Source organism: Anser anser (genome assembly GCF_964211835.1).
Source record: "Anser anser genome assembly, chromosome: 9".
NCBI classification, from domain to species: domain Eukaryota; kingdom Metazoa; phylum Chordata; class Aves; order Anseriformes; family Anatidae; genus Anser; species Anser anser.
This window is the reverse complement of record NC_139729.1, coordinates 17,442,176-17,464,960: the sequence shown is the minus strand read 5'-3', so window position 1 is coordinate 17,464,960 and position 22,785 is coordinate 17,442,176. Positions and strand designations below refer to the sequence as shown.

Here is a 22,785-nt window from a genome sequence, read left to right as displayed (position 1 = left end):
TCTCTCTGGCATGCCTCCACCTCTAGCTGAATGTCCTGACTTTCTCTTTTCCCCCATTCAGTACTCCACTGAACTGAAAAAGCTGTACTGCCAGATCGCCAAGACATGTCCCATTCAGATCAAAGTGCTGACCCCACCGCCGCAGGGAGCTGTCATCCGGGCTATGCCAGTCTACAAGAAAGCTGAACACGTCACTGAAGTGGTCAAACGCTGCCCGAACCACGAGCTGAGCCGGGAGTTCAACGAGGGTAAGGAGGGCAATGCTTTGTAGAAGGACTGCCAGCAAAGCTGCTTGGGTGTTGAGTTGCCAGTACAGGGTTTTGCAGTAGTGTCGCTGCCAGTCTGTTGGCAGCAGACCTCCTTGCAATGTTTCTTGCAGCTTTTTTGCTGCTGTGCTTAACAGGAAGCTTTGTGCTGTGCTTTAGCTATTCCTGTGTGAGCACGTACTTGGGAAGAAAATACAGAAATAAACCTCATGCCTGCCCAGGTTGGATGGATGTCTGTCCCCATGGCAGCCAGTGCCCTTCTGGCAGCTTTTCCCCCACTCTGCTTGGGCTCCTTTGAGAAGCAGCTGTTTTTGTGCTCAGGAATGAGCTTCCATGTCGCTGGGGCAGGGATCTAGTAACAGGATGCAATATCATCTCCAGTCCTTAATCCGCACCTCAAAGACGGAGGGGCTGTTTATCTCTAGTAGGATAGCATTAAGTGCCAGCATCAGCCACAGGCAACCTTCCTGTACGCTTAACACTATCAGTTCAGTATTAATGTTCTAATCTTTTACTTGCTGCTTCTCATATTAGTGAAGTAGCAGCTGTTTTGAAAATGTCTTGGGATTTTCTGCAAACTCATGGGCTGGGCTCCATTTTGCCTTGGCTGCTGAAGTTCACGTAAGTTCAGATGAGCATCTGTTTTATTCTACATGCATTATTTGTCTCCTACTGTAAAAAAAAAAAAAAAAGTGTTAGCAGCATGTCTTGGGAGCCTAGCTCCCTTGGCTAGTTACAGTGCAGTCAGCTAAACAAATCCCAAAACAAGCAAGGACTTGGGATCTGAAAATCAGCATGAAGTGAGACAGTTTTTTGAAATACGTTTTTTCTGTTAGAAAGTGCTTTTCCAACAGAACTGGATTTTATTTTTTTTTCAGTTTATACTTGGTGAAGCGACAGAGTTTTAAAGAAGGGGGGCGGAAATTAAAACTATGAATTCTTATTTTGAAAAAAATACTTCTGAATATGCTGTATTTTGAGTAAGGAATAAACAGTTAAAACACAAAATCATTTAGATGAACCCAAAACAGGCTTCATTCTTCAGAATTTGTGTTGTAGAAACACTAAAGTAAATTTGCAGGAAGGAAACTTTTTTGAACTATTGGAAAGGGGCCTACAAACAAAGATGATCGTGTTCCTTGCCCTCTACTGCTGTGAGCAAGCATGACTTTTCAAGCTGACCATTAGTTAAAGGAATTTTTTTTGCTGCTTCAATCTTTTTATCTCCTTAGGATTGATAGTGATGGGCAGGAACGGAAGAGGGTTAACTGTTTGGAAAGAACTAGGAGTTGAGACCCAAAGGAATTGGTGTCATGTACCACTTTGGGGTTGGGGAGGAGAAGACTTTCAGATGCTGCAAAAATCCAGTTATCTGCTGGAAGAGCTGCTGTGAGCTGCCATTCAGTTGACGTTTGGGTTTGTTTAGTTTGAGATCTTGGGAAATAATCCATGTTAAAGTTTGCTCACAGGTATCCAGTGTGAGCTTGAGGAAGTCTACATTGCCTTTGTCTGGCAGTCGGAACCTTGGAAATAGATGCTGTAAGGGCTGAGAGGCACACGTGCTCTGATAGACCTCTGAGACCAGGCATGGGGGTTCCCCTTGGTTGGAAGATCCTGCTGCCCTGCACTTGAGCCTGCATCACCAAACAATGTCTTGCTTTTGTCTCCTTGTCCTTGTAGGGCAGATTGCGCCTCCCAGCCACCTGATCAGGGTGGAAGGGAACAGCCATGCCCAGTACGTAGAAGACCCCATCACTGGGAGACAGAGCGTGCTGGTCCCATATGAGCCACCTCAGGTATGTTGTGAGCTCAGGGTGGGGGCATCCTGGCATGTGATAAGGTTGGGGTTTTAACAGTAGTCAAAGGAGACAAAGTCATGCGCTTGCCCTATCCTCATCACGTTGAATTCCTCTTTATCAGAAATGGTATTTTAAATGCCTCTTCATTCCCTGAGAGACTGAGTTCTTCAGTTTTATTTAAGGAAGTCTTGTGGTGGGGAAAATTTCATGATAGCCTGGTTGTAGCACAGCCATGGGAGTGGAAAGGATTTTCAGAGGGACAGCTTGCAAAAAGCAGAGCTTTCCATCCACCATCTCTTCTGCTCATCCCCTCTGTCTCATCCAGGTTGGTACAGAGTTCACAACAGTCTTGTACAACTTCATGTGTAACAGTAGCTGCGTAGGAGGGATGAACCGTCGCCCAATCCTCATCATCGTCACGCTGGAAACTAGAGAGTAAGTACCGTGTCACAAATGTAGCCCTTTGCTTGTGAGGTGGTCTTCTGGCTCCTCTTCTGCTCAGGACAGCATTGCCAGATTCTTAGGGGACAGTTTGATGCCAGGGGCTATGGGATGTTTCTTTTCAGGCAGGAATTGCCCAACACCCAGGACATTCTGAGTGGGGAGTGGGAAGTTTGGGTCTGTTCGTTTGTCTGGTCTGAATCATTCAGACTCTGTCCTTACTACACTATCACATGGAGTAAATGATGAGTGTTTTTGCAGTTGAAAAGTTTTGATGCACAGTTTTGAAGTCTTATGAGTATGCCTAGTCCACTTAATCCACCTGTGAATAGCTAGATACCCTGCTTCCACGTCTGTTGAGCAGAGTGCTTTTGTGCCTTTGCTCTAATGCGGCAAATCTCTCAAACTGTAAGGAAGAAGATGCAAGCTGTAAGGAAGATGGAGACCAATGGTCAGACTTAGAGGGGGGGGAAAAAAAGGCAGGTAGTAACTATTCTGGTTGATCGTGTTAGATTTAGGTCAGGTAGATGATTGGATTTGATGATCTTGAAGGTATTTTCCAGCCTAAATGATTCTGATTCCTCCAGGTCTCTGACTGAGGTGTCACCCTTCCCCTGCGTGCATAAGTACAATTTAAGAAGATCAGAGTAGTAGTCCGAGTTAACAGCCGGATCAGTGTGAATAGATGTGAATTTCTGCTTATTTTTTTCTATGACTTGTAGTCAATCTACGTAGTATTTACTGAACATGTGTAAGATGAGCTGTCAGTGATTGGGACACGTTAGTTCTGGGGTGGAAGGATAAAGCAGGTGTAGGTAACTAGCTTGTGAGTTTGGCCTGTTGTCAGGGTGTGAGGGATGCTGCTGGACAGTGTCTGAGCCATCAGTTGATGTTTCTTCTTTCACCTTTCTTCACAGTGGGCAAGTCTTGGGCCGTCGATGTTTTGAAGCCCGCATTTGCGCTTGCCCAGGCAGAGATCGCAAAGCAGACGAGGACAGCATCCGCAAGCAGCAAGTCTCTGACAGCACAAAGAATGGTGATGGTACGAAGCGCCGTAAGTAGCTGGCAGAGCTGGGCAGATTGCAGATCGTGCTGTCACCAGGTGCAGGTGCAACCCCGGCACTTGTGCCATGGGGACAGAGCACTCCTGTGCATGGACTCGGAGGCAGGAGGGTATTAGATGTCTGTCAGATGTGCACAGCATCTGTGCACATTTGACAGTCTGGGTTTATGGGATCCCTCGCAGTGCTGCCTGTAGTAGTTACCTGTTCCAGTCAGCAAAACCAGTGTTGGGGATGTGTTTATCTGATAGTCTCAAGGTACTTGGATGGGCCTGCAACCGCCGTTGAACCTTTACTGCTCACTTGGGACTGTGCTGTCATTCCCTGCTCATTCTAGACAGCGTCTCCTGCTGTAGCATGTCTTCCAGCTGCAGGGATCTATACAAAGGCTCTGTATAAATCCTGCTGTGTGATTAAGGTGCTTTGGCATCTCTCTGCTCCATGGAATACAACTCATCAGATGCACAAAGGGTAGAAACTCAACTTTGGTTTTCCACATACGCTCAGTGATGGCACTTGGCTGCATAGCAAAGAGGCAGACTTTAACAGGAGGCAAATTGGAGGTCTTAATTTCTGCAGTGGGTTTTTTGTGCTCATTTTGTTTTGCTGTGCTGTCGTGGATCACCAATCCACTGACAGCTCATAAGCGCTAGCCCTACACTTGATGTCTTCTTTTCCTTTTTTCCTTTTTTCCTTTTTTTCTTTGTTTAATGGGATGCTTTTTGTGTTCCTTTCAGCTTTTCGACAAGGCACTCATGGCATACAGATGACATCTATCAAAAAAAGACGTTCTCCAGATGATGAGCTCTTATACTTACCGGTGAGTTCTCTCCATCTTTGCTTTTGTTCTGTTTAGTATCTTCCTTAGGGATTTGAGGCAAGTCGGCTGCTCACCTAGATCTTAGAGAATTATGTTCAGCATCTAGAACTGGTATGTAGAATACTTCTTTTTCCCCAGAGATATCTATTTTAAGTGCATGTTCTAAACAAAAAAATGTGGAAGGAAATTTCATTGTTTGACCTGAGTTTGGTTTGTGCAATGTATATAAGAATATCCCAAGGGATTTGTCTGTCCTGGTAGGATCATTGTCTTGGAGGTGTGACTGACTTTTGAGGCTTTTTTGAATCTGTGGTTCCTGAGCTTTCTATAGGAATTATGTGCTGAATTCTGCTTTTTTACTGACAAAGATGGATGCTACTGTGCCTTTTATATGTGCTGCCATTGTACTGCAGTGATAGAGGTGAAATACTCTGTATTAATTGTAGGAACAGAAAGGGCAAGTATGATCTCTAACTTTCTGTTGAACTGCTTTGCCCATAGACCACGTTTAGGTGAGTTAAATTGGAAACCTTACCTTGGTGTCCTTAGGAAGAAGGGAGAACCAAACCTACCAGCCAAACTCAGTGCTCTTTTTCTGTAAGGCACGTAAGGTTTATCACCAGATATGAGGCAGGTAAATACATATTTTGTCTAATGGATTGGACCAAAGTAATGCTTTTGGTTAGTGTAGGTTTACATCAAGCTAGATGATAACCCCAAGTTGTTCACTAGCCTGAGGTGTCAGATTATCAGCTCTTCAACATTTATCTGCTGTACCTCTAGCACCAGGCTTAGCGGGTTTACTGTTTATGCATTGAGTATAAACAGTATTTGCATCCTGCGCTGGTTGTTTACTTAATCTACAACTCACAAAGATGGCTGTCACTCTAGATGCAGTCCTTTAAGGTCTTTCTTTTCACTCTTTTCCCTGTGATTCAGGTGAGGGGACGAGAAACATATGAAATGCTACTAAAGATCAAAGAGTCCCTGGAACTTATGCAGTACCTTCCCCAGCACACGATTGAGACTTACCGGCAGCAGCAGCAACAGCAGCACCAGCACTTGCTCCAGAAGCAGTGAGTATGGGTGTGTTTGCAGTGACCTCTGCAGTAAGGATGATGGGGAAGGGAGAGAGAGGAGAGAGACACAGAAGGCTTCTGTGCAGTTGTTTATGGGGATAAGGTGCTTAACCAAGGGCTAAGAACTTGTAGCATACTACCCTGGAAAAATCCTTTCCAACAGTATGGAACTGCTTGTTAACCCTGTGTTCAGAGCTGATAGAAATCAATGCCAGGAATTGGGACAAAGCCAAATTTCTGGACCAGAACTTGAGAGATTGAGTTTGAAATCCAGGTTTTGCAACCTGCCTGTCTGTGCAGTGGGGCAAAGCAGTCCTTCCCCAAGTGCAGGTCCTGACTGATTGCAGGTCCCTCTCTACCCACTACATGTGCATGACCAAGCAGGGAAGCATAGGGTGGGCTGTGCTGTTCTCCCATCTTCTTTGTGAGAACTGGCAAGGAATGTGGAAGTCTTTTGCATGTCTCCTCAGGGGAATTCACAAGGCATTTTGTAGAAGCACACAGAGCTGGGACTGCGAGCACCAGCCTGACCAAGCGCTCAGACCCTACTGCTGCACTTCTGATTTTGGAGGGCTGGTGTCTGTGTCTGTCTTTTGGTGGAATGTAAATATTGTAGGTTCCTGAGCTATAACAGTGGAAGCTGAAAATCACGATTGAGGGTAAAACATTTAACAAGTTGCCTTCTAGACAACAAGCACTTCAAAAAAGGTTCTTTGTATGCACTTTTGAAGTGTTTTTTAAACAAAAAAATGTACTTTGTCACTGACTCTCCACATTGTGTGTAAGAAACTTTGCATTCAGGCAGACATAGTCCCTGTCTGAACTTGGCTGGCAGGGCTATGCAAGGATTACTTTGGGTGGTGTAAGTGGCAGGAGGATGGGGAGAAGAAGGGCCAGATAAGTGTCTGGTTTCTGTTTCGCCCTACTCCTAATGCTGTACAGTTACAGAGACTGGTTCAGAGAGTGACTTCCCAGACAGACCGTAAGCAGTGTCATTCATGGGCCTTGCTTCACCTGCTGTATCGGGTGACAGCAAGTAGCCGTCCGGGCTGTAGGTAGCCGCCAGCGGTAGTGCTTAGCATCTCATGCGTTCCTGCTGGTAAGCTCACGCGTCAAGAGGCTGCGGGTATAACTCATTCCTTTGCAGAGGTTAGCACAAGGCCAAGGCACCACATAAGTCCCATTTGAGCCTGTAGGGATTTATTTCGGTGCCTTGGCCTTGTCTCAGGGCTTCTGCAATACCACGGCTTTGTGCCAGATCTCTGCATATGTTCACATTTTGACCTGTGTGTTCTTAATGTCAGCTGTAGTCTCGTAGAGATGTTAAAGCTTTGTGCTGAAATGGCTGGAGCATCCAGGGGCTCTTGGCAATTTTTGAGATGCTTTTTTAGAATAATAAAATAAAATTCAGTTGTCTGAGCTGTTTGTATATACTATAACTTGTATTTACTAGCTGCTAGGTGTTGTGGCCTTTGTGCACTCAGCTGCATGTCTTCAAAGCTCCACCTGAACTACAGCCATTTCAGTTGAGAAATGGTTCTGTAAGCAGAAATGGATGGCAGCAGATGACAGCTTTCATTTGGTGGTGACAGTTGCTTTGCCATAATTACTGTTTTCATTCTTCTTATATCAATAGGATGGGTTCCTGGCAACTGAAGTTGGTATTTGCGTTACCTTTAAGACCAGCATGCATGAGTCCAGCCATTTAATTTAATGAAACTTCTTTTGGCATGTCTCCTGGCACTTGTCCAGTTATATACTCATTTTTCTCAGCTGCTGAGTGTGCTGGGGTACTGGGGAGAAAGATTAAGAGCTTTTAAGGATGCTGGGAGTGGGGTGAAAAAATCTTTCACTGTCTGTCCAAGGGTATAGTAGTTGTCTCTGCTGACAGCTTACCATCAAGTAGGGTCCTCCATGCTGAAATGCACATTCAAGCATCAGCACGTGGGTTCTGGTGCCTTTACCTTGATAATCCAGGGTATATATTTAGTTCTGAAGGAATGCGTTGAGGGCAAAGGCAAATTTGGCTGGAGAAACTTAATAGATATGATGGCACTCCCCCCCCCCCCCCCCCCCCCCCCCAAAAAATAATTTAAGAGTTTGAGATCTTGCTGTAAGAATGGGGAGAGAAAAGTACTTTGTAGGAACTGGCTTGCATAAGAGCAATCGTGTGCAAGCAGGTTTAGCTAACCACATATGCATTTTTCTTTTTTTGAAGAGTAGAAAAAGAAAGGATGATGATATCATGGTGAAAGGTAATTTATTTCCCCCAAACCAGATTTTTTTAAAAGTATAATAGCTCTCAGGCACATACAGACCAGCATTGTGTTTGACAGGCCAACAGATAAAGCTGTCTTGCAGTTCTGGAATACAAAGGACAAATCTGGTGATAATCCACGTCCCACAAGACGATCAAAAACACTGCAGTGCTCCACATTGCTCCAGACCACATCTTTCTCTGTCTCATCTCCTCTCTGTTTGCTTTTTTGTGCATGGTTTTCTCTTATTTACTGTTAAGCCAAATACCTTCATGATCATAGGTGGGGGAAGGTGTTTTGTTGTTTTTTCTGCAGTTTCTGTTCTTCCTTTTTCACTGCCAAATCCTGGGGCCCATATTTGAAGAACAGCACATTTATTTAGAAGGCTTCCTTTTCAAGGTCTGCCACTGGCAAATACTTGACAGAAAGGTTTTAAACACCAGAAAATTCCTGTTTTCAGAGATACCAGAGGTGGCCCACACTTTCATGGGGAAGGGAAGTTTCTTCAATCTTCTACTGTGAAATACATTAACTGTCAATATTCTCAAGGAATAACTACCCAGTCTCCAAGGTTTTATTGGAAAACTCTACTTCATATTCAACAAAAGAGGGTTTTACCCTTTTGAGCACTGTTTTCAGAACAGCCTGTATTTGAATGTGTAATAACATAGAAGGGAGTTTGCAAAGTCTTCCAATGCCTACCAAGAACAACTCCTATATCCCAGCGGGCTCTTACAGCCCAGTAAATATTTCTTCCGTGTTAGTGGGGCTGCAGCTACCAACCTACTGGCTGCCTTTCAATCTAGTGAGCAGCACAGCTCATTCCCCAGAGAGGGGATTAACCTCATAAGTGAGGTGTGACAAAGCAGAGCTATCCAGTGCCTCCTGTGCTCCAGCTGAGACAGGAACTGCAAAGAGTCTGGTGCTTACCACGGCAGGGAGGAGGCCAGCAGGGAAGGTATTCCTCATGCCTCCACCTAGTTGTTCTCTGTCTTGGTGTGGAAGCTCTAGTGGATTTTTGCATGGCTTGGTTTGTTTTTGTAGTGCTGCGTTTGCATGTGTTGTGAACTCGAGGCACTAGGATAGCGTTCTCACTAGAGAATTAGCAAGATGAAAGTAAGCTAGAAAAAAGTGTGGGATTAGGTCCATGAAGACATGCTGTGCTCGCTTTGCTGGCTCTGAGGGTGCACTGCCTTTGCGTCAGCTGGCAGCCCCAGGGACCCTTCAGCTTCAGTGCAGAGAGTCCCTTGGCTTTGAAAGAGGGAGTACTGGAGAAATAATCACTACAGCCCTTTCACAGTAGGCACAATCCTCTCTTCCTAGCACCAGCTTCTGTTTTTTCAGTAACTGAAGTATGAAATGAACCTGGTGGAAGCTGCTTGTCTCTTCTTCCTATTTGGCTGAGTGCTTTTTTCCTCTCATATTTCTTCAGCCTATCAAGAGCTGCTGGGAACAGTATCAGAGCACTGTTTGCACCCATGAGACTGGGACACAGAAATCTGATTTCCATATCAAATGGTTGTTTTCTTTCTTGCCAAGCACTCACTTGTATCTGGGGCTTTCCAGCTTTCTAAATCTGCCTGTTGCATACCCTCACTGTAGGTGCAAAGACATCTACTTATTCCCTCTGTCAAGTCCATACTGTGATCATGAAGGTTGGAAGGTGGCTGTTTCTTTCTTGGTGTCTGATGAAGGGTCCTGTAAATTCATCTCTTCTTTTCTCTGGTTCCTTCTCTACAGTCTCCTTTCGGCCTGCTTCAGGAGTGAACTCATGGACTCAAGGAGAGACTCTCCCAAACAAACCGATACCATCCTAAAACATTCCAGCCCCCCAAAACCATCAGTATATCCATAAACCGAGCTGGCAGGGTGGCTTTGCCCAGCTCGCAGGACTAGGAGCAGTGGGGCAAATACGCAGCCTGATAGCAAGGGAGTACATAGAGTAATCTCCTGAAGGGACTCAAAGTTTGCCAAAACAACAGACACTTCTGCAGATCTCTTAGCTGTTGCCGGTGGCATCGGGAGGTCTGGAACCACAATGTTGTCTTTCCTGGTGTAACTTTTTCTTGTTTTTGTAATCTGTTAATACTCTTTCCTGTTAACTTCTGTATTTGTGAAACTCGGCAGGGTTTCTCTGAGCAGGTCTCAATTTTTAAATGCCTCGTCTTGTTTAAATTAAAGTATTCGTGGGCTGGGGGGATGGAAGAGGGTGGGGTGTTTAAAGTCTGTGGTATTCAGTTGGGCCTGTTTTAATGCCGGTTATGCAGTAATAGTGCAAGTAGCTGAAGTATTTGTACTGCTGGACAGAGGGAGGTAGTAATTATATTGGCACTAGATATAAGATCAATTTTTTCTGTAGAAATACCCACTAATTTGGTGTCATGAATTGTTTCCCTTTATTTCTAATCATAAAAGGTTTGATCTAAAATGCATCCAAATTGTAGGGAAGACTGAATGACACTGTCCAACTTTGCACCATGTTGCTTTGGAGCACGCATTAAGCCTATTACAATTTACCCAGTCACTGCAGACCTCGGTTCAAAGGAAAGCAGTGCCAGCATATGTTGCAGTTGATTCAGCCAAGTGGCCTTAAGCCATGCCCATCTTGTCCATTAATCTTGCAGTCAGTGGCCATTGTTCTTGCTTTTTGTGTCCATAAATAGACTGGCTTAGCAATTCCTGTGCAGGAGACTTTCTCAGCAAGGGCTTGTAGATCCTCGCACTGCTTGTGTCAAACTCTACCTCTGAAAGCTGTTTGTATGGGGCTTGACAAGGTGGATTTGTATCCCTTAGAAGCTTCATCTCTTAAGTGTCAACCCCAGATCAGCATGAAGGAAGAATGATGAACAGGCAAGTAACACGCTATGGAATTATACTGGCATTGCTGATGGTGGCTCTAGGAGCATATACTGGAGATAAGGGAGGAGCTGCCGAGATGATGCTTGCTGTGGCTTGTCTTCACATGAAAACCAGCCGCTAATGCTGGTAGAGAAGTGTACTTTGACTTATGTTCTCAGGCAGTGGCATCTTTCCTGGGGGAACCTGCTGCTGTTCATGGCTGCGGGAGATAGAAATATGAAGAACTTACTGAAAGGTTCTCCCTGCATGCTGGTGTTTGCCCAGATCAGCGGTGACTGGGGAAACAGAGCTCAGACACAAATGCCAGTGATCAGTAGCCCATGAGAATGGCAAGTCGGTGGCTGAATCGATGCTAATGGGGGCCTGTATGCCTGCAGCTCGACTGATGCTGGATTTATTTGGAGCAGGTGTATACCAAGCACTGACACACTTGTGGTTAGGCACAGCCTGAAGAGAAGGCGCCTTCCAGTGCAGAGCGGGCCTCCTGGCCACCCACCAAGGAAAGAATGCCTGATGCAGTGGGAGAAGACTCTTATCTCTGAACATCGCATCATCTGCTTCCAGGCAGCAGAGCTGTGATCTGAGCAGGTGATGACTCGCACTGAAATCTCTTGAGAGCCGTATTCCATCTCTGGATATCTCCTTCATTGTCTTAACAAGACTTGTTCTACCGTAGAAGTGTAGGGGAGGGCTGATGCAGAAGAGCCCCCCAGAAAAGTGATTAAATATAAATAATGAAGTAAATGCTAGCAGTGACTATTCATAGAGTTGCAGTTCTACTATTGTTCCTCGTGTAAAGTTAGACAAATCAAGTGCCTCTTTACTTTGTCTGGAAACTCTAGGAAGAGTTTGAAGATCACAGAAAAGATAATGTTGTGCCTTTTTATTTGGGAGAAGAAAGGCAATACTCCTCCTTTCCATATGAGGGCTGGGAATCTGAACATCAACTGCAACGCAAGCAACGCAAATGTGGGATTATGTTTGGCAATATCAGTCTGTCTTTCCAAAACAGGTTTATTTCTGGATCTTGGTTTTGTCTGCTTGTGGATGCCAATATGGAAATACTGGGATGGGGTACGCTAATGTCTATCAGAACTCTACTTCAGGGCCTACCCACTAGAAAGTTTGGGGAAGCGAAACCTCAGAAGGTCTGAGGCACCCACAGCCCCTCATCAGGAGATCCTAGCTCGTGCTCTAGTTGTCCTGTGGTCTGACCTGTGGGAAATCTTGTGTACCATCGTGGGCAATGCAACACCTGGGACTTCGAAACAAGCAGTTGGTTTATTTGGATCCCACTGTCCTCTGGGATGTCTTTCCTACTTGTATTCTTTACTTTTAAGAGAGTGTTTATGAAAATGGTCTTAATGGTGACTCGGTTTCCTCTCCAGCTACTAGGTGATTATCTGAAAGTGTAACTTTTTCCATCAAATAACCTGGAGCTGAAAGAGTTAGTTGCCTTTTAGTCTGTCCTCTGCAGCTGGGGGGGGAAAAAACGCCACCAACCCTCAACTGTCTTTTGATTCTTCATCTCTGGTGCTTCAGAAAAGTAAGCTTTTTTCTTTTGAGGAATAACCAAGTGGGTTAAGTGGTCCTTAGCAGTCACCCAGGCTATATCAGTCTTTATCAACTAGTTGATGTATGTCTGTTCCCTATATTATAGCTTCATTCTCTGAAGAGTAAGCTTGATTCACTGTTTGCCTTGGGAAATTCCCATACCTGAAATGTAAAGGGAATTGTTTCTACCCATGTCCCTGTGTTGTAGCTGCTGCCTGCCTAGTGACCCTCAGAGCTCCTCCTTTCCATGCTCCCAGCTGGCTACCAAGCACGCAGATCGCTTGTGTGATTGAGAAGATGCACTGTTGGTAGCTATGTAACTGCAGCTTTTTGAGATGTGGAGAGCAAGGGCATCTCTCTGCTTTTTAGTGTCCTGTTTCATGAGCTCTAAGTGATGAGTGCAGCTGAGCATCGTCTGTGTCCCTTGTGTGCCATTACTAGAGTACATCAGTGACATCCCAGGGTTATGCAATGCAGTAGGCAACCTTACTTGAAAAAGGGTTGCCACTGGGCATATAGACCATGTATGAACTTGTCATGTAATCCTTGATGCACTTGCTCTGGCCACTGTAAGGAAAAGCAGGCCCAGAACTGAGTGGCTTCAATTCTTCCTGGGTCTCTGCATTGCAACTAGCTCTTAAGTTTTCAGGGATAGCAAGCCCTAAGCACAGGGGCTTGGGTGAGATCTTGAACTCTCCAACCCTGAGCTGCTCTACTCCTGCACTGACTGAACCTTCGTCATTTGCATTAAGACTGCTTACATGGTGGTGTGCTCATCTAATGTGAATGAGGACTCAAGGACTTTTCTACTGAATCAGGTAATTGGTCTATCCAAGCAGTTTTCTACCTCTGGTGCAGGGCTGGTATCCAGTGAGCTGGGAAAGCACAGATTTATATAAGGTAACCCGTGAACTGAACTGTGCTTCGTATGTGGGAGAGAGTAAGTTTCTTCCTGACCTCTTGAGATGATCAGTATATGCCTTGAAGCATGAGAGTTGATTGCCCTCATATGAGCTTGCATAACTACAAATGTTATTGGCTAAATAATTACATAGCCTCTTGAAGAGAGAGAAATCAGTTGCAGAATGTGACTCAGTGCCTTTTGTATCAGACTGTTCCAAGAAGCATAATAGTCTCTTAATTGAAGTCCTTATACCTTGATATTAAAATGTGTTTTGCTGGCATTGATATCAAAGAAATGTTAATGCTCCTACTTCTAATCTTTCTTGAGATATAGTAAGTATAATTTTAATGAAAATCACTGTGCATGACATTCTTATAATACCTGTTTAAAAAAAAAAATGAGAAAAAAGCAATATATTTTAAATGAATCCTCAAAACGCCATGTAGTCTGTGTGTTTAATACCAAAAACATTTTCTTGTGTTTCTGAGGCTGTTGCTATATTGATGTGTGACATTAATTTTGAATAAAATTTTGCATCTTGGTTTATCTTGGGACTTTTCTTTGGCTAAATGGCCTTCTCTAGACCTTTCATGTCTGCTTATGTGACTGAATAGTTCAGTATAAAAGATTATGGGTATAAAGAAAAATGCTCGTTTCTTTCCTGTTTCATTGACTTGAGTTTAATTGTCTTAATAGAGCTAATCTTGATTCTTATGAGTATGAAAGAGATGAGAATGGAGTCCTTAAGCTGTAAGTGAAAGTATGTATTCTTTTTTGTCTATCATAGGGTGCTTTTGGCTTTTGTTCACTTTTTTTCCACAGTGTTCTGCACGAGCATAACTAGTTTTGTTGAGGTCACTCTTGGTGGCATTGAGAGCAAAGTTAGGCCCCCTACTGACCTCCTTGCAGAACCTTGTTTTGTACCAACAGGTATCCAAAAAAAGTGTTCAGAGCCATGAGCTCTATAAAATAAAACCTTCCCTGAGCTTAAATATTGAAAATAAATCTCTTTTGGGGAGTCTCTGTTGGTTTCATTTGGAATTTCACTGTGGAGGCTTTTGTACACGGTGACCTCCTCGCTTGCATGGCATTCAGATTTTGCCCTAAGGGACTCCTCAGGTGTGTGTAAATTTCAGCTGAAGCTCAGTTAGTCCAGGTTCCTGAACTTGCAAAGCAGAAATATTAATTCTAGTCCGAAATCTAGAGGTCTCTTAAGTTAAGGGTAGTGTCCGTCTGACTCGAATCTTACGGCTGGCCTCAACTTTTATAATTGCTGAAGTGAAACCTCCGATCTGAATAATTCCCTTCGCTCTGAAAAGCTGGGCCTGAACTTCGTGGCTCGGTTTCACTTCCCCCTGGGAGTTGCTGCCATCATTAATATTAATTTGCGAAGCTGCTTCTGCTTTCCACTTCCTTGAGTCTAAGAAGTTTGCTGGATCTTGTCCTGCATCTTCACTGCCAAAGGACAGTTCACACCCTTCTGCACCTCCTGTAATTGTGTAATTAAGTAACATTTCTTCAGGGCCTTAGATATTCAAGCCTGTTAGCATAGATATTTCTCCACCCACCGTTGCAAGTTTTAAAAAGCGCAGGAAGCTGGAGACGATGTAATTGTATGGAACTTGACCTTGAGTGCTGAAGGTTTTAATAAATTACCCAAGAATAAGCCTTTTCTTTCCTTTACACTTTGCTTATTTTAATAACTATTCTCTTTGCATAGAAGGAGAGCCAGTTCCCAGGAATTGGCGTAGCCAGTTAGACCCAGACGAACGAGTTTCTCAATGGGGAATCAGATGGGAATGTGCCCTTTCTCACTCGCCATGGGGTCACTCTGGTATGGCCAGATGGGCGCTGGGCTCCTTGCAAGCCCAGCAAGTAGGTTTGTGTGAGGGTATGTCGTGTTTGGGAAGCGTGCCCGCTTCCTGAGTGTCTTTGCCCGGTCTTGTGAGCTCCCTTGGTGTGCAAAGAGAGAACCTGCTCTCCTGTGGCCCAGCAGCACCCTGCCAAGCGTGCTGTTGGGCCTGCTCTAATGGTCGTGTTCCGCATATTCCAACTAAGACCCCACTCCAAATGGGATGCCGCAGCTGTAACTTGAGCTCGGAGCTGGGCTGCTGTTCAGAAGCAGCCCAGTTTTCATGCTCCAGATCGCTTACGAGGTGGGATCCCAGCTGGGACCGTCGGGGCTGGGGAGGGACGAGCTTGCCAGCAAGCCTCTGGCCCAGTTTGGAGATATGCGGGATGGAGCTGGGGGCTGTCTGGACTTGAGGGAGGTCAGTGCTGTTGGACGGTTACAGGAATCTGATACTCTTTGCAAGCAGCCTGTGGGGTCTGGATACAAGGTTTTGTAATGCCAACAAAATTTGCATCTAGGTGTCTATTCCCTAAGGTGTGTGGAGCCTGTCTTATGCAAAGACCCTCTGGTTTTATATAGACATGGTAATAGCCTGCTTATATGAATAACTATGAATTTTGGAGAAACCAAGGTGATCAGTGTGTCCTGATCTGAAAACTACTGCTGCCATCAGATTTAGGGGTAGTTAAGATGATTTGAGATGGCTTTCTCAGTTCTTGTTCTTAGGGAAAAAGCATTTGACCACAAAGAGAGCTTACTTGAAAAATATTTTTCCAAGTTCTGGCAGCTGTGTGGTGGCTTTGGGTACGTTCTCTTCAACTGAAAAAGTAATGTAGAAACTTTTCTTTAAATAAAAAATCTGAGCCAAAAGCAAAGCTGCCCTTTTTCTTTCGTATTTTTTTCTTTAAATCCCTAGAATATGTGGAGAAAATGCTTAGTTCATGTTGACTCCCTCCGATGATCTTTAGCTGCAGCACTCCCACAGTGTCAGTGACTTTAGTAGCGGGACCTCACCATGCTACAAACAAAATGTGTATCCCCTTGGATGTGCACTCTTAATCAAATGCTGTGATTCCTGTTGTAACATCTCCTCGCTTTGCAGGACCTCCATGCAGTCACAGTCGTCCTATGGCTCCAACTCGCCGCCGCTCAGCAAAATGAACAGCATGAACAAGCTGCCCTCGGTCAGCCAGCTAATTAACCCCCAGCAGCGCAATGCCCTGACCCCAACCACCATCCCTGACGGCATGGGAACCAACAGTAAGAAACCCTTGCTCCTCCTCCTGTTCCGTGTGCTTCCTTGCTGGTCTGGGGAAGGAGACTGGACATTTCTGAGGTGCTGTTGTGCCACGGGGCAAGTCACCTGCCTTCTCCGGGCTTCAGCATCCTTCTGTGAGCCTCACAGGGGTGAACAGAGCTCCTTCATGCTGCAAATCTGGCTGGCTGCACAGTTGTCTGTCTTTAAAGACCTTCCCAGCAGAGGAGATGGAAACATTGGCAAACTTTCTTTCATTTCAATTAAGACGCTCCTTAGTTTCAAAGGAAATGTCTGCAGCTCCCAGCTCTGTAACCTGTTTCCTCCTGGCTGCTGAAGAGTGCCCAGCAGCCCTGTAAATCCAGGATGACAGACGTGGTTCTGGGGGCTAAGAAGCGCTGCTTTTTTTTTAATTTCAAAAGCGCTGGGCTCTCGCCCACACCTGTTGCTGATCCCCTTTGGGTGCTCAGTGTCTCTGAAAACAAAGCTGTTTGGCTTCTGTATTGGGTTACTCTGCTGGCTCAGTCCTGCTCCTTTCCTGCAGCAGGGAAAGATGAGATGCCCACAGCTTGCTTTTAGGTTTCTACGCAGCCAGTTTGTAAGGGAAGGTGATGCAGAGGCAGGGCTGCCAGCAGCGGCTTCGGCAAGGGGAGAGCTCCTGCAGGACTGTCTGTCATCTGGTCCTTGTGCAGTCATGGGGGCCCTGCCTTAAATTCCTCGTGAGCTGCTTCTGTGTGAGTTTAAGGCTGCTTGGGTTGCGGGCTACTCTGTGCTGGGGGTGAGGTGAGGTGCAGGGATGCCTCGGTAACAATGTGCTCCTCCTTCTCTCCTCCAGTTCCCATGATGGGCACCCACATGGCCATGACCGGCGACATGAATGGCCTCAGCCCCACGCAGGCGCTGCCTCCTCCCCTCTCCATGCCTTCAACGTCCCACTGCACTCCCCCTCCTCCATACCCCACAGACTGCAGCATTGTCAGGTGAGCAGGAGCAGGCTGCCCAGCACATTTCCTACCCACAGGGAGCAGAGGCCTCGTGCCAGGAGCCTGAGTGGCCCCTGCCAGGTCCCTCACCCTGTTTTCCTGGAGTTCTGGATCCAGTGGGCTTTGGCAGGCCTGAGGCTGGGCCACCCTCAGGGCCCTGAGCCTCAAACCCCCACCTCTGAGCAGCTGAGAGAAACAGGGACAGTAGGACTGCAAGAAAGCCAAGGGATGCAGCATCTGCTGGACTGGTGGAGCAGAGGGCACCCTGAAGTAAGCCAGGGAGTCTTGCAGAGTTTTTTATTGACACTTGTATTTTTTTTCTTCTGTGGCCATGCAGCAAGCTGTGGCTGGGGTCAGAAGTACAACCAGCCTCCCTAGAGATGCAGCTCGTCTGCCCTCCATGAAGTCAAACAGGTTGAAAAATGCTCCCCATGACCCTATATGCTTAGAGAGGAACGTGATGATTTCAAGTACTGTGGGTGCATGATGTGTCTGAGCCCCAGACCAACCGCCTTGGTGAAGCCCTCTATCTATGTGGCGTGCTGCCATGGGCTCAGCTGCATTCCAGGTGAAGTGGCCTGGCAGAGGAAGGTCCTTGGGAGCCTTCCTGCCCTGACGTCTGGAATGCAACACCAGCTTTCGGCTAAGGCATGGTGCTGCCATGAGGGTTGTCTACTAGGAGCCAAGATTGAAGGACTCCCTCATTTGTTTGGTGTGGCAGCGATGTGGCTTGCTGGCCTGGGATGTCTTGGAGAAGGTCAAGCCAAGGGTAAAAGCTTCATTTCCTGTTGCTGCAGGTTGGCTTAGTGTTTGGTTTTTCTGTGGTTTGGGCTGTTGCAGCCAGGGTGATCCTTTTTTCTCTCTCCTTCCTTCCTTCCTCCTCTGCAGCTTCTTAGCGAGGTTGGGCTGCTCATCCTGTGTGGATTATTTCACGACCCAGGGGCTGACCACCATCTATCAGATTGAGCATTACTCCATGGATGTAAGTAACTCCTCACCATTTCCTTTGTTTGCAGTCTTGGCCCTGCTGTAGAAACAGGTCAAATCCAGACTCAGTATTTTTTTATGTGATTAGTTTGATTTAAGGCTGTTGCACACCACAGAAAACTTACTGGGAGGTATAGAGGCTGGACTCAGTGCCAGTTGGTGGTTGTAACTACCTTGCCTGGCACAGAGAAAGTGCCTCTCCCCCTCCCCACTGCTGTCCTTTTTAGTCCCCAAAGTGGCCCCAGCCCACACGCCTGTTAAATCTGCAAGGCTTGGTTTCAGTTTACACTCCTCTGAAACACCTCACTCGCCTGCAGACAAGTAGGCTATCTCGAAGTGGTCTGCATTTTTCCCCTCCCTGCTTCTGTTTTCTGGCCTTACCTTAACAATCTTCCCTTGCCACTGACATCTCGGCCCAGCTGCCTTTTCTCTTGCATGGCTCTTGCTGCAGGGTTGCTTCCTCCTATCCTATGCCGCTGCTCTCCAGAGAGATGGCCCTCCCTTTTCTGCCCCAAGACTTTGCAAGGCTGTGATGCTTCCTAGGCTGGGCTGCCTTCCTTCTGCTGATGCTCTTATTAGAAAAGCTGACCTAAATTAACCAAAGCTGGTTGCTAACTTGTTTTCAAAAGCCAATGTCACATTTCCCAGAGTTAGGTAAGGCTGCCCTCAAGTACAGTACCCGCAGAGTCGATGGGGCCTCGAAGTCCAAATGTTTTAAGCTTAGGTTTCTGCCTTAAGCTTTGTTCAAGTCATTTAGGCAGTTTCTACAGAGTCAGACACAGAGCTTTGAATATTGGAGCCCAAACTTTAATTCTAAAATCCTTTTGCAGGCTTTGAAATGAACAGTGAACTTTTCAAAGCTGTTGAACTTCTGCAGTCCAGCATCCCCCACCACAGACAACCAGCAGAACTCTCCACAGGAGTTTTGGAGGCCTTGCAGTCCAGTTAAACTTCTAGCTTTAGGTCATCATATCTTATGCATGACTGTGTCACTTCAAAAGGGACCTTGTGTCATCAGTCCTTGCTGCCTCTCAGCTACGCATACTTGTTCAGGAGTGGTGAGCCAGTGAACCACCACCTTCAGGATCAGTGGCTTGTCTTCTGTAGCGCATCGCAGCCACCGTGTGTTAATAATTAAGCACTTGCAGGGTGGCCCAGAGGCTGCTTTTTCTGGAGCCCAGACCCCCTGGATTGCCCAGGGATTGCCCTGTTAAGCCCTGCTCCTTGCCTTGCAGGATCTGGTGAGCCTCAAGATCCCAGAGCAGTTCCGCCACGCCATCTGGAAGGGCATCCTGGACCACCGGCAGCTCCATGACTTCTCCTCCCCTCCCCACCTCCTGCGTACCCCCAGCGGCGCCTCCACTGTCAGCGTGGGCTCCAGTGAAACCCGGGGGGAGCGGGTCATCGACGCGGTCCGCTTCACGCTCCGGCAGACCATTTCCTTCCCACCCCGCGACGAGTGGAACGACTTCAACTTCGACATGGATGCCCGGCGCAACAAACAGCAACGCATCAAGGAGGAAGGGGAGTGAGCTCCGCAGACCCCGCCCCGCCTCAGCCACAAACTGCTCAGCCCTTCATTTGTCTTCCCTTCTGCTTGGTACTGCACCCCCGGACGAAGGGCGGAGGGAGCCTCCTTGCTCGCTCACGCTAGTTATGCCCTTGATGCTGTCTAGACCATGCTCCTGGACCGCAACCTCCACCCCAGCTCTTGCAAGAGGAGGAGCTGAGCGAAGGGGGAAGGCGGGTGGCGTTTCCTTGAAAGCTGTTGGCCTTCTCGAGAAGGCGTTGTCCTTGTTTCGTGTTTTCCTTTGGGGAGAGGGCTTCTTTTCTTGACTTTTTGAATCCTCTCACGCCTTGCGGGTGTCCTGACCTGCAAACTCTCTCTGTCATCCAGCAATCCCACTTTGAAAAGCAGGAAGGTTAAAACTTTTTTTTTAAAAAAAAGCTAAAAACAAAAAAGTAAAAATCAACACCCAAAGCCACTAAATCCCAAACCGGCAGTTCATCTGAAAAACAAATGGGAATTGGTCTGCTGAATGTTGCACTTAAACAGCCTCTTCCCCCAGAGCTGAGCACTCTGTTCATGTATACTATTCTCCAGCGGAGACAGCACATGCACTTTGCTGGACAGGCCAGAGCTTATGGCCACCTGCAACCCTCCTTTTCCTTTTCCTTTGCATTCTATAGGGGAAAAACAAACCTGGTATCTCTTCTCATTTTGAATGTACGCTCTACTTGTATATCCTGGTTTGCTTCGGTCAGGATATAAATACAGATACAGCTGTCAGTAATTCTGACTTTTGTCCCCCACCCAACATTAGCCACTCTGTACTACTACTGAAACTTAAGCTAGAGAATTAGGCTTTGCCACATATGCTGCCTGGTTAGTTTAGCACAAGGATTTGCCTGCCTGTCCTCTGACCAGAGGACCTACTGGGAGCTGCACACTGATTTGTAGGGCTTCAGCTACCCAGAACCCAGGCAGTTCTTTATTTAGACTGTTAGATTGGTTAATTAGAGCTGTCTTTAGACATGCCTGTAGTAGCCTGGAATCTGTTATTTTGTTGCTGCGGACTATAGACTAAGTAATGAGCAACTAGAAGTGCAGAGTAAAAATTATATATGATACGTATTTTCCAGCAGCCTCGGAACAAGTACCAGTTCCGTGGTAGTATGAGTGTTGCTACTGCAGAAGTCCTGTTTACATGAAAAAAATGATTTTTCTGTTTTTTCTTCATTGGTTGAACAGCAGCTGTGCTCTGAGGCATTTCCTCTGACTGCCAGTGATACTCTGGACAAGTAACTGAACACTTTGACGTTTATATTGGCCAAGGTAGTGAGACTGATGTATGGAGAAACTAAAGCAAGGGGCTCGGCTCAGGACAGCTGCTTTCAGGTTGGCTTTTGCTGTTAACAGTAAGCCTGACTTTGCTTTTTACTGGAGAAAGATGAAAGAAGCAGCTTTTAAAGGACTTGTCATCCTACCTTGCTACAACCAAATAATCTTGTTTCAATGCAGTGGCTGTTTTCTGGGCCCTGCTGTGTGCCTCTTATTTCACGTAATTAACATTGTTAGCATCCTCCTCCATCTGTCCATTGTGCCAGGTTGCATTCAAAGACTGCCTTTTGGTAACTGTGCAAGCCTATTTTGGATAGCTCTGAGCGGTAATATAAGATGGTTACCTTGTAAAGTGTGTATATATATTTTTTGTATGTGTAATTTTTGTTTCCTACAGCATAACATGCCAATTTTTATTTCTTCTTGGGCTACTGGGTCTGACAGAACCACAATAAAATGTTTTTTGTTTTTCTGTTTTTTAATTATTATTTTTATGCAGAATGCTTACAGTATACAGTGTAACAAATGGCGTCGTCACTGGACAAATATATTTGTATTTTTTCATACTGAGATTCCTGTGTTACTTTGCAGTTGAGGGGAGGGGGCAGGTACCGAAAACCTGTTTTATCATTTTGTTTTGTAACACTTCAAAGAGCAGCGTCCTAGATTTCAAAGTATTTAACATGCTCAGTGTGAAAACTTACTCTATCTTTTTTTTATTCTAGTATGCTACAAAAGAAGCGAGTCAGCCTGCTCTTGACTCAATGCAAGAATTCATTCAGCAGGGCAGTGATAGTGTGGGGAAAGTGTTAGTGCGGGTACTCTGCAAGGTCCTGGGGGTGAGCTGGGTTATGCCCTTCTCACCTCCATGGTTTTGCATCTCCATTGTGTAATCCTTCTGAGCTGCTTCAGTACTGTACAAATATTGATGCCTTCATTACCTTCCTTCATTACCTTCGTTCTAGGAACTAGGAAGCTTCTGACTACCAAGGTTAATGCAGTTAATGCTGTGCCCAGAGTCTGGGCACAAGAACATTAGTATCTGCTTTTCAACTCAGCAGTAAGATGGAGCTTTTCTGCTACATCACTAGTGACTAAAATATATGCTGTGAAAACCTTTCCACTGTATACCACTACGGAGTGCACTTATGTGTAACTGGGATCTTCATGTGAGTTTGAACAGCTGTAGCTTTTACCCTCCCCTGTAGAGCTGTGATTATTTTTGTTGTTGTTGTTTTGTTTTGATACATCAAAGCCCATGGGATCTACCAATGCTTGTAGCAATGACAGTGTTGCCTGCACCAGGACTTGTGTGTGTTTTGGAACACCTTGTTGTTGAAGTCAATGAAAATAAAAGCCGGACTGAAAATGATGCTGAATTTCCGAACATCTTCCTTTCTTGCCTGTGCGCCGCCTTGGAAATGAGCAGGAGCCTTTGCTGCTGCTTACTCCTCTGAGCAGCGGGGCCTAGCGTCACCTCTGCATACGTGTGTTTGTCTAATCCCCTTAGATGCTCACTGGTCACTCCTTTTGCAGCTGTACCTTGACCCAGTGCAGGGGCCGAGGAGGTGGTGGTTTGGCTGCTGTGACCTGCAGCTGATCCTTTGGCTGTTAAATTTCATGCAGTCCCACGTTAGGTCCATTAAGTTGCACTCTTGGTCTGTCTGCCAGAAAGGTGTCTGTCTTTCTGCCAAGACTGGGGAGAGGGAAAATCCCCTCTCTGTGTACTTCCCTTGAGACCTGGCTTCATGTTCACCATTAAAATTGAGAATGTCTGAATTTCTTGCTTCAGCTTCTGCTTTTTGTTTATTAAAAAGCCTTTCCT

General features: G+C 45.9%; 1 protein-coding gene across 11 annotated transcripts in view; it reads left to right on the top strand.

Annotated features, from left to right (window-relative positions):
• TP63 (tumor protein p63) overlaps positions 1-22,332 on the top strand; it is a 154,532-nt gene extending 132,200 nt beyond the window's left edge. For 6 of the 11 annotated variants that reach the window (XM_083848014.1, XM_083848015.1, XM_083848018.1 and 3 more), the window contains 10 exons: positions 62-248; positions 1,947-2,062; positions 2,391-2,500; positions 3,424-3,560; positions 4,305-4,387; positions 5,327-5,463; positions 15,996-16,153; positions 16,984-17,128; positions 18,020-18,113; positions 19,354-22,332. In XM_083848014.1, the coding sequence (XP_083704140.1) occupies positions 62-248; positions 1,947-2,062; positions 2,391-2,500; positions 3,424-3,560; positions 4,305-4,387; positions 5,327-5,463; positions 15,996-16,153; positions 16,984-17,128; positions 18,020-18,113; positions 19,354-19,650 (1,464 nt within the window). In that variant the 3' untranslated portion in view covers positions 19,651-22,332. Of the gene's footprint in view, positions 1-61; positions 249-1,946; positions 2,063-2,390; positions 2,501-3,423; positions 3,561-4,304; positions 4,388-5,326; positions 5,464-9,464; positions 10,985-15,995; positions 16,154-16,983; positions 17,129-18,019; positions 18,114-19,353 lie in introns of those variants that run through there. The other 5 variants (XM_083848016.1, XM_083848011.1, XM_083848020.1 and 2 more) reach the window with 2 other exon arrangements.
• Positions 22,333-22,785: the final 453 nt, after the last annotated feature.